Below are 14315 nucleotides of genomic sequence, written 5' to 3'. Positions count from 1 at the left end.
ACCGCCTCAAGGTGTGAAAAAGATGACCAGCTCCCGAGGGACGGACAGTCCCCAGTCCCTTGCTAGCAAAGCCAGGCCATCTTGGGTAAGAACAACTCAAGGCTGTCCAGTCCTATCGTATTCAGGCTACAGGTACTTTGGAAAGTCCCTACTCTATCCGTCCATTCACGAAACAAAATTCAGAGGTGAGGTGGCTGTTACAGGGAAGCCAGTTCTGACAGACGTGAATCAGCTTGGCTGCCTGGCTGATGACAAGGAGTGGCTGCTCATGAGGGGACAAGGCAGTGTCCCCACGTATTGGATGCATTGACTCTGTAGCTCTGAGGTTTTGACACACATATTCAAAGTACTTCAACAGCGACACGACATATAACATGACAAAAATGGTATCCTTTGCCAATATTTAAACTTAAAAATGTGCAATGGGTATAGTGTTAAACAATTACTTAAGGGATATATGAGCAGAAAAGTATGAGGGCCCCCGCTCTAAGGAGTCCTGTCTCCTGGGTGAACAGCTTTGTTTGCCTTACCGGTTCTAGAGAGTATCCCTTCCTGCCAAGGTTTCTACTGAAACCCTTGCCTGGTAAGAGAAAGAAGGTTCTGGAAAGAGATGTCCTTGTGTCCCACACTATGTGGGCTCGCCTATGGCACTGGGCTAGAAAAGTCCCTAAGACCCCATCCTGAATTCTGCTCTTCACCCTCAGGTCACTCTGAACGGCCCATGCCTAGTGGGTCTTACATGGGGTGACCACCCCAAGAAGGTTCCAAGGTCTCCTGCAGCAGATGACACAGACGGGGGTCCTTCCTGATGAATAGCTCCCTGAATCTAAACAAAATTCTTCTTTGGCAGTTTGTACGTCTTTCCTCCTAAATAGTGCTATCGTGAAGGTGCTGTCTGCCTTGGATGGGCTGGTGACAGTTTGTGGCAGAAAAGCAGATGGCTTCTGGTTTACTCCCTAAATTCTTCCACTGGTGAGCATGAACAAGGGAGTCACTGAAGAGGTACTACCAAATCTGGGGGGAGCCACTAAGTGTATTTGGAAGGTTACGCTCTCAGCCTTTATTCTAGAGTCTAGTTTTCAGGCCTTCACAGGATGGAAGGACTCCTTTTACTCTAGCAGCGTGTGAGGAGACAAGCACACTCGCTATGACCTCTCCTCCCAACAGCGAGCTCTGAGGGGACGCCGAGGTAAGCCTACATCACCCTCACCTGCCAAGACTCGGAGAAGGTTCTTTCCACACAGGAAGCTGTTCTACTCGGTCAGGATCTCCCTAAGCCAGGTGTCATCCCAGACCAGCAAATAGGGAGCTGGGTGGCTTTTATTTCCTATTTTTATCAACCTCGTCAGTGGGAGAGCCGCTGTCCAGTCAGCGAGGTATTCATTACAGAAATAAAAAAGTTAAAACACTGCTTATACAACGTGATGTTAAGCGGAATCCTACCCTGGCTACTTGAGCGAAATCCTTGGGTAAGGAGCTACAATAACCCGGGGCTCATTAGCTCTCAGACAACACAACAAGAAAACCAGCATGCAGAGAGGCAGATGGGTGTTCCTGGCCTGCCCCGGCCCCCAATTACCTGGCACCAGACTATCACATTCCACCAACACTTCGCTGGCCTGGGTTTTCAGGGGTGGCACGATGATCGTTCGGGGGTTCCCAGTGCAGTGGTTCTCCAGGCTCCCCTTAGTGTCAAAGGTGTTGGTGTGGTGCCCAGCACGGTGCTGCACAGAGTAGGGGCTGGTGTTGCTGGACGAGTCGGAGTAGGGAGAGTCGTGGACCGTGACACAGCTGATGACGTTTTTTCTCTGCTTGGAGACAGTGCTGAAAACGGAAAGGGAGAAATCAGAATCGTGAGGCGGCTGTGAAGTGAGACAGCAAGCAGCATTCCAGAACTGGCTGTGTGAGAAGCCCCCTCTCGGCGCTCTGAGACAGGGGAGGGGAGACTAGGCACACAAGCATCACCCGTCCAACCAGCAGCGGGGGGACATGTGAAGACAGGAGAAAGGGGCTGGAGCTGGGCCCACAGGTGCCTCTGGAACCAGGGGAGAAGCTTCCAGGTGGCCCTGGGCTCTCCCCCTGCAGCAGAGCTCAGCATACCTGCAGGGGAAGCACCTGTAGCCCACAGCTGTGTGGCAGTACCCTTTGAGTCACCAGGAGGGGACATCTCAGTAAGCAGAGAAAGCCCAGCTAGACCCCGCAGCCTGAGGCCCTGGTCTGGGAGGGGCGCACCATCAGCTTAGGCTCAGGGCCTGGGAGATCGGCGAACTCAAGCAGGAGGGAGCGAAACATCCAAGAGGAAGCACGATGCAGAGAGAGGGGTGGATGAAGAGCGAGGGCCTGAGAGGCTGACCACACACAACACGGTTCAGACACGCTGGGAGAGAGAGGTCGGGAGCTGGACGGGACACCCTCAGCCACGTCTGTGCTGTGGGGTATTATGTGTGATGACGGCGCAGGCCACCCAGACATCTGAGAGTCCCCTTCGCATGGGGAGCCCTGGCCCCCCTGCAGCTTCCCCCCAGCCAGGGCCAAGGACCAGGGAGGGGACGGCATTGTGTCTAGGGGAGGTCAGAAGGGCCCCCATGGGGATGATGCCTACAAGAGAGTTGCTCAGAATCTGTTTTCCTCCTGTATCTGAGACTTCGTTCTACGCTCATTGGGAGGAACCAGCTCTGGATGGCTTGTGGCCAGCGCATTTTCTTTCCTGAGATATTTATGTTGGTGCGGCTCCTCTGGGAACCAATTCTGTCTGCCTCCAGGACAGGCTGGTGGGATGATGGATATGGAATTTGTTGCTTATTGTGAAGGTTTTAAAAATGGATTTGCATCTATTTTTGTATATTGATCATCTATTTTTAAGAAATATCGACTGCCTACGTAAGATGGTCAGTTTCCAACTAATTTGCTAAAAGAAGCAGCTGCTATTTATGGAGCGCCTAATGGAACCCCAACCCCCCTCCCCCAGGTGTCTCGCTGAAGGTCACGCGGCCAGTCACAGGCCAGACTCTTTCCAAGATAGATCTCTGCCACCCTAAGGGCAGCAGAGAAGTGGGCAAGCTCGAGAGCCCTGGAAAGCCGGTTAAGTGGAAAGACCTACAAAAGGCTGGAGGGGCTGGGAGGCGAGCCCGCAGAAGGTCTGAACCCCCCTGCTCCCCAAAGCCTGGCACTACTGACATCTGGGCTGAATAATTCTTCCAGCGGCTGCACGTTTTGTCCTTCTTGCTGTAGGGTAGAAGGGTCCCTCCCTAACCGTGTCTGTGGCTCAGAATATGGGCCCTGTGGCTAGAGGCCCACCTTCAGCACCTGCTGGTTGTGTGGCCTTGGGCAACTAGATACTCAACCTCTGAGTGACTGTCTCCTTATCGGTCAAACGTGGATAACGACGGTACCTCCATACATAGGCTGACTTTGAGAAGCGAGAACACACACGGAAGTGCTTTGAATAGTGTACGACGTGTAGTGAGCGTATAAAAGTTAGCTGCTATTATCACCGTTACTGGTTGTGTTACCTCCTTTAACATGTGAAAACAGGTTTGCCAAAATAGATCCAGGCAAAGTGGATTCTATCAAGGTACGGATTTGATGGAGAAGTTTCTAGTCTATGAATAAACCAGAAGATTGATATGAAAGAAATGAAAACTCATTAAATATCTCGGAGATCTGTGGTAGGTGCTACGGGGAATTCCTGTTCAAAGAGATATAATACATGCCTCTGCCCTTGAGGTGATTAAAATTTCAGTGGGGGACTGTATAAAAACATGACAAGTTAAACAGTAAAAGCTTTAAAATAATCGGTTAAAGAGAATAATGGATGTCACAAAGCCTTCTATGATGAACTGTCAAATAAGTTGTACCGATGACAATTGTTAGGGACTCAAAGGAAGGTGAGGAATGGATTGACTGCATATATTTACAGCTCTTCACATTCACTTTGATAAAATAGATATCTTTTAATTAATAAAGACCTATGCTTCCCACTTATAACAGTTGAAATACAAAAAACCCATATGCTTTTTCCTCAAAAAGCTACACATAGAATTACCCTAGGACCCAGCAATGCCCCTCCTAGGTACTCGTGCAAAGGAATGGAGTGGGGACTCAGATACTCGTACGCCAGTGTTCACAGCAGCATTATGCACAAGAGCCCAAAGGTGGACTTAACCTAGGGCTCCCCTCTCCCCCCATGCATACACCATCACAAAATGGTCCCCAGGACCAGGGGAAGAGGCCCCCGAGGCTGTGACTCCGTACAGCGCCCAGTTCCGGAGGGGTTGCGGGGAAATGCGCTGCCCTGTCCTTCACTCTCAGCTTCTGCCACAGCCAGGTCTGTGTAACTAACCCACATACACAGCGGCGCAGTCTGCGGGTGGTTGACCCCACATGAAGAACAGAGGTTGGCTTCCAAATGTGTCTAGGTGTTCTAGTCCCGGCTCCACTGTCCATTCACTGGTGTGACCCTGGACAGTGGCCTGGATATTAGTGTGACCCTGGACGTCCCTCCACTTCCAGCCTGCTTTGAAATCTATTAGGGAAAGTGGCATGAAAGGATCCTACTGGGAGGGTCCCATAAAGATTTATTATTAAAGACACTCAAAATAGGATTTGGTTTACTCCTAATTTAGAGAGGAAATAAATGTCTACAGTAAGTGTACCTTTCATGTAGACCCAGACCTGGCCAATTCCTGCCGACCACATCTTCCTCAGGTTCTGGGTTGTTTAGGAAATGAGCAAATTAAACACATACATACACACAGCCCAGCTGTAATAAAATTCAAATTTGGAAATTGTGGAGAAGCTTCAGCTCAGTATGAATAAGAATCTAAACATACAATGGGCCACTTTGTGAATAAGTGAGCTTCTGGTCACCAAAGGACGGCTTGCTAGTAAGAGTCTTGCAACAGTTGACAGCTTAGTTTGGATGACCTGTGAGAAGTTAGGGCTATCTCCTGATGAAAACCCAACAGGCAGTGAGCCTTTCCTCCAGAGGCTCAGGATCCTGCATGTCAGTGTCTTGGTATCTATCAAGGAGTGTAGGATAAAACCTCTATGAACAGTTCATGGGTCCCATCCTTTGTTTTCAGAGCTTATCATGCCTAATGAGCAAAGAGGTAACAACACAGTCCAGGGCTAATTTACCTATCTTTTTGGATTTGCCTATGACAGGTGGAAGAGGCGAATTAATTTGATAGCTCTGTTTTTAATCTCTTCTACTGTTAAAAATCTCTGTGCTCTGCCCGAATACACTATGCAGATTCAAGAACAAATGGGAAGCTGTTAAATGAGTCACTTTAAAATGAGCACACATTTGACATTATTGCTACAGATTCCTCTGGCTCATATGTATTGACTCTACTGGGATTCATTCCACTACAGTGTCTAATTATTATTGATAGTTTATCAATCTCATTATGAATTGGGTAATGGAACTGAGAGAGAGAGGAGTAGAACGAGAAATATTTCCTTAAGTGTCCTCGGCAGAACACCGCTTCTGAGTAAAGAACAAAGCTTCCAGAGTTCACAAATTGCTTTGTGTTGTCATGGCGATGGCTGATTTTCATCATTTTAAAACGATGGAAAGAAATAAAGAGCTTGGAAGTACAGAAATCAGCCCCGATGGAGGAAACCCTGCTGGAGGAGTGGACACGAGCCTGTGACTCCTGCCCCATAGGGCCCTACCTGGAATGTGTTTCTGATTTCTATTTGCCAATCTCAGTCAACCCCATCCTTCAAGACCAGGGTCAAAACTCATCTCCACCAATCAACTTTGTATGTGACCTCCTTCACTGCTCTGATTCCATAGCCAATGCTGTATGTGAGAAACACCATTCTTTTCTTACTACAACATTGATTAATAACCATAGGCAACATTTACTGGATGCACAACTATTGGTCAAAGTGTTTCGCAGACACGGTCCCCCTGATCCTCACTGCAAGACTGGGCAGTAAAGAATATTACACTACTGACAGTAAGGACATTTAACAGGAGATCCACCACCCTCCTAACAAAAGTAAGTATACGGTACAGTGTTGCTGACTACAGGTGTAGGTGTTGCTTAACTCAAACCGCTGGTGAGGGAAATCCCACTGCTTGATTCTACGAACTCGACTATTTTAGAAATCTCGTGTTGAGAGGTTTTTTGCATATTGCAGAATTTCCCTCTTTTTAAGGCTGACTAGCATTCCACTGTGTGTGGAACTCTACTGTGTGCTACGCTTTCTTTACTCACTCGTCTGTCCACTCATCTGATGGACACATCTTGGCTGTTGCGAATAATGCCGCGATGAACACGGGAGTGCAGTTATCTCTTCGGTCCTGGTTTCACTCGTTTGGATAAATACTTAGAAGTGAGACTGCTGGATCAATGGTAGCTCTATTTTTAATTTTTCTGAGGAACCTCCATACTGTTTCTCATAGTAGCTGCACCAGTTTGCATTCCATTCCCGCCAACGGTGCGCAAGGGCTCTAATCTCCCCATATTCTCGTCCACACCTTATCTTTTGTTCTTTTGATAACAGCTGTGCTGACAGGTATAAGGTGACACTGTGGTTTTGATTTGTGTTTCCCTGATCATGAGTGATGCTGAGGATTTTTTCATATAGCTGTTGGCCACTTATGAATCTTCTGTTAAGAAATAGCTATTCAATCCTTCGCCTGCTTTGTAGTCAGGTTATGTTTCTTTGCTGTTGAGTTATCCTGAGCTTGCACTCACTGAATCACTGTGCCGTATCGTTTCCGTTAACCTCCCCCTTCCTACCCACAAGCAGTGAAAACGTTAACTAACTGTAACTCCTCCTTCTGGTTCCGGTGCCAGGGGTCTTCTCTAAGAACGGGGCACGGGGCTGTGCACAGGGACGGCTGTCTCAGCTGATGGACGTGACATCTGCTGTCCCCCCCAACCTTCACGGGGGATGCATATGGCTCGCCGTCCTGCTCCCATCCCCCTCCACCCAATTAGAAATACGCGGCTGAGTGCCCTGAACCTTGTGAGGAGAGGGGCCAGAAGCCGATGCCTCCAGGCCAATGTGCCCCTTCCGATGTGGTATACAGCTCTCAATTTAAAGTCATGAGTGAGAAAAAAAAATCTACATTTTAAATTTGGTGCATACATTCTATTTAAGTTCTATTATCCACCCAGTGTGGTATCTGCCTGTATGTCTCTCTCTCTCACTCATGTACATATCGCCAGGAGGACTGTCGTACGTGACGATCTTCCAGAGAAATCCAAAGCAAGGCATGGAAGGAGCCCACCCCCCCGCCCCGCCGCAGAAGCGCGTGATCTTTCTTCTTCCAGCTCCGTCCGCAATCCAGCGGCTGAGCACGCTCTGCCCTGTGGTACCGGGCCCTTTCCCGCCCCCTCCTCCCTCTGCCCCGCGGAGCTGCGCTGTGTCAGCGAGGGCTCTGGAATGTGCTGCAGTGCCAGGACAGGCTGCTGGGCATAGGCGGCTGCAGTGTCTCTTCTTCAAAACACAGCCCCTTCACCACACTACTCAACCCGCAGGCGTGTTCTGAAGGAACAAAGGAGGATGTGAAGAGGATGCGGTGAAGTCAGCTTGACCAACCATCCTTCCGTCTCCCGAGAGGAGTCAGGTGCTTGAACTCTCCTTCAGCCCTGGGGTATCCTGCAACTTAACACCGCAGAACAACGAAGCCCCTTTAGATGACACCGTGTGCCGGGCTCCCGCTTCTTCACTCAGGCTTACAAACCAGGAGCGGAGGGAAGGAGTGACAGGGTTGCAGGTGGCCGGCCATGGACACGGGGTCCGCCTGGAGTCGACTTTGCCTGTGTAATCCTAGAGGAGTGTGTTGCCCTCTGGGAAGCAGATGTCCACTATTCCAGGCCCAAGTCTTTTGAGCAGCAGTTTATCAGTGTCCTGACTATGCCTTTTAAAGAGAGTAATTGCTCGAGATTTTCAATGTAGTATAAAGAAGAACATTAAGGGTCAGATATTTTTTACAAAACCATTTTAAGAGTGATCCCTGTTTAAAATACCGAGTGATGGGGCACCTGGATGGCTCAGTCGTTAAGCGTCTGCCTTCAGCTCAGGTCATGATCTCAGGGTCCTGGGATCGAGCCCTGCATCGGGCTCCCTGCTCAGCAGGAAGCCTGCTTCTCCCTCTCCCACTCCCCCTGCTTGTGTTCCCGCTCTCGTTGTGTCTCTGTCAAATAAATAAATAAAATCTTAAAAAAAAAAATACCGAGTGATATGAATGAATCAACTTTCTTCAAGTTTACATTCTGGCAACCCTGGCGGCGGTACTCAGGAGCGGCTACTCACACGTGCCAAGTGAGGCCAAAAGTAGCTGTGCCCCACGTCTTCCAGAAATATCCAGGTAATTAAATGAACGAATAAATGAGTGAATAAGAACACTGGACAAAACGGTTTCTACCTGGTCAGTTGACAAGAGCCGCTTTGGTGACGCACTTTAAAAATTACCCCCATGCCCAGAGGTTGTGTGGTATGGCCTCTGAAGGACAGTTTCAGTGCAAGGCCAGGCTGGCAAAGGGTCTGAATAATAAGACATGGACCAATAAACTTGGTCCGAGGAGATTTCAAGGGAGAGAAGATGGCTTATTCAGCACAGTCAGGTGCTCCTCTAATCAAAATCATTTTATAAATATTTAAGATAGCACTCGTTCTACGACCTCATCCTGGGGGACCCAGAAAAATACCAGTTTGGTTTTTCTATCTTTAGACCAATTCTCCAGCCATGCCCACAGGGCCCCCTATTCCAACAGCAACTCACTGAGGAAAAGCAGGTGGCGGGGTTTTGTTGGCCTCCTCACTTTAAAGCATCTTCTCGAAGAATGAGAAGAGCTGACTTCTATCTACCCTCTTGCTGACTAATGCGTGGCACCAGGTCGGGGCTCGGTAAACAGACTGGACGTGACCGTGTGAGAGCATGGTGGTGGCCGGAGGAGGGGGCAGGACAGAGTTTATCTTTGTCAAATTCATGACGGAAGAGAAATCAGTTATTTTTGCTAATTATCAAGATTGCCGTGTTTTCAATGGCAGGGGACCCGATTCCCGATTCTGTTACTTAGAATCTTCATCAATCGGGGCTGAGTCACCTACCTTTCCTGGGTCTTAGCTTCCTCACCTATCAAATGGGAGAACTACTTGCCTTGTACCCCCCATCAAATGATGCACAGGACAGTGCAAATGAGAACACTCAATGAAGGTTCGTCAGGACTCCCCTCCCCTTTAATCTGCTCTCCCCAGCCTGCCCCCTCATGCTCTGGGGTCCTCCTCACAAAGTAGGAGCTGCTGACCATCCTTCTGCTCCGGCAACGAACAGTGCCAAATATTGGGGGTCAGGTATCTCCTGAAGCGGACCACCCTCACTGAAGGGGAGACCCTCCAATCCCCCTTCCATTCTGAAATCCCTGTGGTCCTTGCCTCGCACTTGCCCTTGAATCAGCTGCCCCTCTGTGCTCTGGATCCTGCCAGCCTACCTCTGAGGCTCCAGCTCTCCCACCCACCTCACTGGAATTCGCAATTTCACCCTCTCTCCCATTTATCTACACCCTTTGGACCTCTGACCTCTATTTCCTCAAGCTATTTTCCCTTTGAACATCCACAGTACTCTGCTGGTTTTTATGGGGCTGGTATTCCATTTTGTGTTATGATTTGTACATGTCGCATCTCGCTTATTACCCTGCAAACCTCCTGAGGACAGAGACTGTCTACCTTATTTATGTAACACCTGCAGTGCCTAGCATGGTATCTCACGCTGGCGGGGCCAATAAATATTTACTGTGTTACACTTTATGATAATTCTGATTTTTAAGAACGAGTAATCATATTTCCTCCCCGTTCTTCTCTCACTCCAAAAGGTAGTCACAATAACATGAATACATTATACAGTGGTTTATAAATAAAACAGCTACGGGTTTCTGTGTGATCCTACTCAGACTCAAATACGCTTTCCTATCTTCTTGGGTCTTGAAACATTTTTTTAAGGCCAACAGTCATTTGATCTCTCCAGAAAACATGATTATCTCTTTCTGTGAGTTTCCTGTCACAACCGGACAGCTGGAAGCCTTCACGATAACTCTCTGGCCTCAATCTGCAGCTTCCTGCGTTTGGTGTAATGTCTCAGGCGGGTCGCTGCATTTTCCAGTTTATGAAGCTCCGGTCCTCAGCAGCCCACCGTCACTTACTGGTGCTTGTCCCTCACATGAGTGCCTGTCCATCGGCTCGTTCCCTGCCCTCCCCTACGTCTCAGCTGATTTACAATGAGGTCCTTACATGCTGCCAAGAATTTCAGTTCGGTGTCTTTCCGGGGCTTTGGGGACCACTGGGGAAGCAGTCTGCGCTCTGGCCTGGCGCAGTGCTCGGCCCTGGCAGCCGTCTGATTGGTGGAGAGATCGCTTTCTCATCCTCCCTTTTCCTCAGACATGCTGTTCAGTTCTCTCCTGAGCACATACGTTGAGGCTCTGTGTCAATTCAAACCTCGTACTTCAAAAACGATAATCCAATCTACTTGATTGTCAGATTTTTAAATTGCTTTTTCTTTTTCCCAGTTGTAGCAAAGGGCTGTGTGGGGCTGCTCAGCCCGTTTTATGGCCCATGCTACAAACATGGGGACAGGCTGCCCTGGGCTGGGAGAAGCCTTTCTCTTTGTGATGGGACCACCTGAGCCCATGATATTCCCGGGCTGGGGGGCATGAGATGCTGGGGAGGACGGAGTATTAACTCAACATGGGGTTGTTACCAAAAAAGGGACTGACACCAGTCTCAGAAGGGCTCTACTACATTCTTTTCTGAGACACAGTGAAGACCAGGCTGAGACACTAAACAGGGAAAGAGGACACTGGAATGAGACATATACTAGCTCTCTCATGAAAAACAAAGCAAAATACTGAGTTCATTCTAAAGATGGGAAGGGGACAGCCTGCGGGGATAGCTATCGCGAGAGTGTTTTAATTAGCCTATCTGTACATTTGCTAATGATTTCAGGTGTGAGAATTTATTATTTCATCAAGAAAATTTGTGATTACTAATTAGTGACATTGTATCCAATCAGGAATTAATAATTGGGGCCTGTGAACGTTAAGCTTCGCCTCAGGTCCCGGTACACGTGCTGGCTGCCAGAGATGGGCTCAGCAGTGGCCGGCCGCCCCCTTCCCTGACTCTTGGTCCCAATGGCAGCTGGGGTTGTGAGGCTTTGGGATCTACAAGGCCCCGGGGCCCCTGGGGCTGCAAAAGGCCAGGGGACTGACTGTTCCAGAGGGGCCTGGTCCAGGGGCTCAGCAGGTAGCCCAAGTACAAACCGCACTCCGTTGAAGTCTGGCTGGAAAATGTAGGAAAAGAGGCTTTGGCGCCAGGGTTAATAGTCTTGCAAATGTAATAAATATTCCTTTCCCCTTCCCAGGAAGCACACACAGAGTAAAATGAGTTCTTACTACTTTGGAATAAACAGTAATGCTCTCTGGGTGAAGAGCCAACTGGCAGTTTGAAAGATTGGGTTAATCAGACACAGAAATTTCTGATTAATTGGACAATTATTTTGAATTCTGAGAGAGCCAAGGCGATGCTAGAAAAATATCCTGACCAACTGGGAATAAATTCAACCGCCCCAGGCAGAGATTTTTAAGCTTACAGGAGTTGAAATACACTGGCACTGTGTACAATCGCTCTCAAGTCCCCCGAATGTAGAGGGCCTATAACTATTTTTCACTACCAAAGTGATTCACAATTCTTTTGGCATTGAACAAATATGGAAAATCTGTTGGACATTCCCTTGAAATCACTTTAGGACTCTAGGCCACGGCGAAACACAAATGGAGGGGCCAGGCGACAGAGGTCATCACGTCCGATGATGGAAAGGGGCCCAGATCCACGGAGCACTGTCTGTGTGAGCAGACAGCGCACCCCAGTCCTGCTCCTGCCTGGAAGTCTCCAGGTGGCCCGGCCTCACCTGGTGGGGGCATGCTTCTGTTCCTCCTCCTCGTCCGTGTCGCTGCTGATGGTGATGACGCTGACCGTGGGGCTGGGGGTGTCGGGAATGACGATCGTCTGCCGCTGCCGCTCCCTGGTGGTGCTGGAGGCCCCGTCGCCCCACCCACACGTGACGGAGGAGCTGCAGGCCGGGCTGTTGTGCACCAGGGCGCAGCGGGGAGGCGTGTTCTCCTTGACGCGCTTGGACCGCTGAGGGGAGCTGATGGCCTGGGAGGAGGACACCTCACAGGTGGAGATGTTTCTGCAACGACAAAGCCACACACGCTCAGGGAGGCCCCGCAGCTCCTGCCAAGGAGCGCAACTATCCAGGGACACCAGCTTTGCCAAGTTAGAAGTTCAGGGCACTCAGATGTTTTCTGTAACGGCAAAAGTGGCTGCCTCTTGAGCTCATTCTTTCAGTGACTTGCTACACATGTGGCGGCATGGACCTGACCTTCTCTGGGCTCTGGTCTGGGGCCATGTGCCTGTTCCCAGCAGGAGAAAGGGGTTTGAGGAGAGGGAGAGGGCTTGTGCTCAAGGACTGGGCTGGTCTGTGGGGGCAGATGCAGTGCCCAGGATCTCAAGGTTGTCTGCCCCACTGCAGCAGCCCCCCACTGTCTTCAGGGTCAAGGTCTGACTTCCTAAGCTCTGTCCTGTCATTCTCCAAATGTACATGGGTCTTGTCTTCAAGGGAGTTGAAAGAAATGTTATTTGCCACATAAAGCTTTGGTTTCCTTGCTAATGGCTGTTTTGCAACTTATGAAACTAAAACACTCATGTCTTTGATACCTGAGCCTCAGAGGAAGTTTACCAGTCTGTTTGAACTGTAATGAGAAAACGTGGGCAAAACGCAAGAGGAAAAGGTGTACTTAAATAGGGACCTTTTAATCTTGATTTTGATCGACTCAAAATTCCTTATCAAATTAGCAAATGTATGAGGGGCCTGGGTGGCTCAGTCGGTTAAGTGTCTGCCTTCGGCTCAGGTCATGATCCCAGAGTCCTGGGATCGAGCCCTGCATCAGGCATTCTGCTCAGCAGGGAGCCTGCTCCTCCTCCTCCCTCTGCCTGCTGCTCCCCTTGCTTGTCCTCTCTCTCTCCCTGTCAAATAAATAAAATCTTAAAAAAAAAAATTAGCAAACGTAGTTTCTGCTAACTTACGGGAAATACATACCTTACGTTTTCCCATCCCTCTCCCCACCTTTGCTGACCTTGGTTGTATCCATACAGCGAGAGCCCAATGAAATTTCTAAGAATCTTATATGTCCTTGGAGATTCTAGTACTTCCTAGCTAAAAGGAAGGCAGGAAGATGAAAATAATTTTGTAGATTTATTTAATTTTCTATATAGCTGGTGTCAGATGTGTTGCTTGTTCCTTTCTGGGGGCTGGCAATAAGTTTTACTGATAAGATTGTTCCACTGTTTGCACTTAGCATAAACCCATACATTTGTTATTGTTACTATGTTGTAATTTTGAGATTATGTTTTCACTACTTCAGCAGTTAAATTATCTCCACTTGGCATTGTTAAAAGAAAAGGGTGCCTGGCTGCACCACCCAACAAGGGAGAGCCTTCTGTTTTGCTTAAGGCACTGGTCTTAAAAATAGGCAAATACAAAACTTTCAGTATAATTATATCGATCTTGAAGTGTGCTGGCAATGAGCCTTCATAAAGCCAGCTGGGTGGTGAGTGAGCAACAGGGAGGGACCTGTCGACAGGTTGGGAGGCTAAGAGTTCTTACTGTCCCTACTTGACAAGGTGAGCCATGAGGATGCTAAGCTCAGCCCAGGGTCAGACTGGTGTTCTGTGTGACCACCCACACGGCTGGGCATGATAGAGCAAAGGGTTGAGATGGTGGCCTCTGTTGCCAGCCAATCTAATAATGACAAGGCTGTGTTGTCACAGGGCTGCCACACATCTGAGATGAATGTCCCAGAGTTGTCAGAAACACCCAAATAAGGAATCTTGAAGAAGAACGACAACTCGAAGGAAGTCAGCTCCTGGGTTAATCTTCAAAGGAGAATGAAAAAAAGGCAGGCCTAATTTTTGGCACCTGGTTAAATGAGGAAGTAGGAAACCAAAAGTCACTAGACATTTTACGTACTGGATTTTTTCTCTTGATTAACCTATTCCAATAAGCAATTAAGTGCCTCCAAGTCAGGGACTCTGGAGAAAAATGTAGGAGCAATTCTGCAGCCACAGGATCTTGATCTCAATTTTTTTTTTTTTTTTTAATTTGGAGATCTCTTATCTTTTTAAAACACAAGTTTATTGAAGTATAATTTACATACAGTAAAAGTCACCCTTTGGAAGTACTGATGAGTTTTGAGAGTTGTACACGTAGCCCCTGGCAATCCAGAGAACTTTTTCAT

At 48.5% G+C, this 14315-nt stretch overlaps 1 protein-coding gene across 5 annotated transcripts in view; it reads right to left on the bottom strand.

Moving 5' to 3' along the window:
- The window catches only part of HIPK2 (homeodomain interacting protein kinase 2), a 183539-nt gene that overhangs the window by 21909 nt on the left and 147315 nt on the right, over nt 1–14315 (bottom strand). For all 5 annotated transcript variants that reach the window (XR_004298993.1, XM_032401465.1, XM_032401467.1 and 2 more), the window contains exons 12-13: nt 11927–12208; nt 1580–1824 (exon numbers count right to left, since the gene is read on the bottom strand). Coding sequence is in view for 4 of the 5 variants with exons in the window: in XM_032401465.1 (XP_032257356.1) it covers nt 1580–1824; nt 11927–12208 (527 nt within the window). In the remaining variant the exon portion in view is untranslated. The remainder of the gene's footprint in view (nt 1–1579; nt 1825–11926; nt 12209–14315) is intronic.

Source organism: Phoca vitulina, unplaced genomic scaffold, assembly GCF_004348235.1.
Source record: "Phoca vitulina isolate PV1807 unplaced genomic scaffold, GSC_HSeal_1.0 scaffold4, whole genome shotgun sequence".
Classification (NCBI taxonomy): Eukaryota; Metazoa; Chordata; class Mammalia; order Carnivora; family Phocidae; genus Phoca; species Phoca vitulina.
Note: the sequence above shows the minus strand (reverse complement) of the source record. Positions and strands in the feature narration are given on the sequence as shown.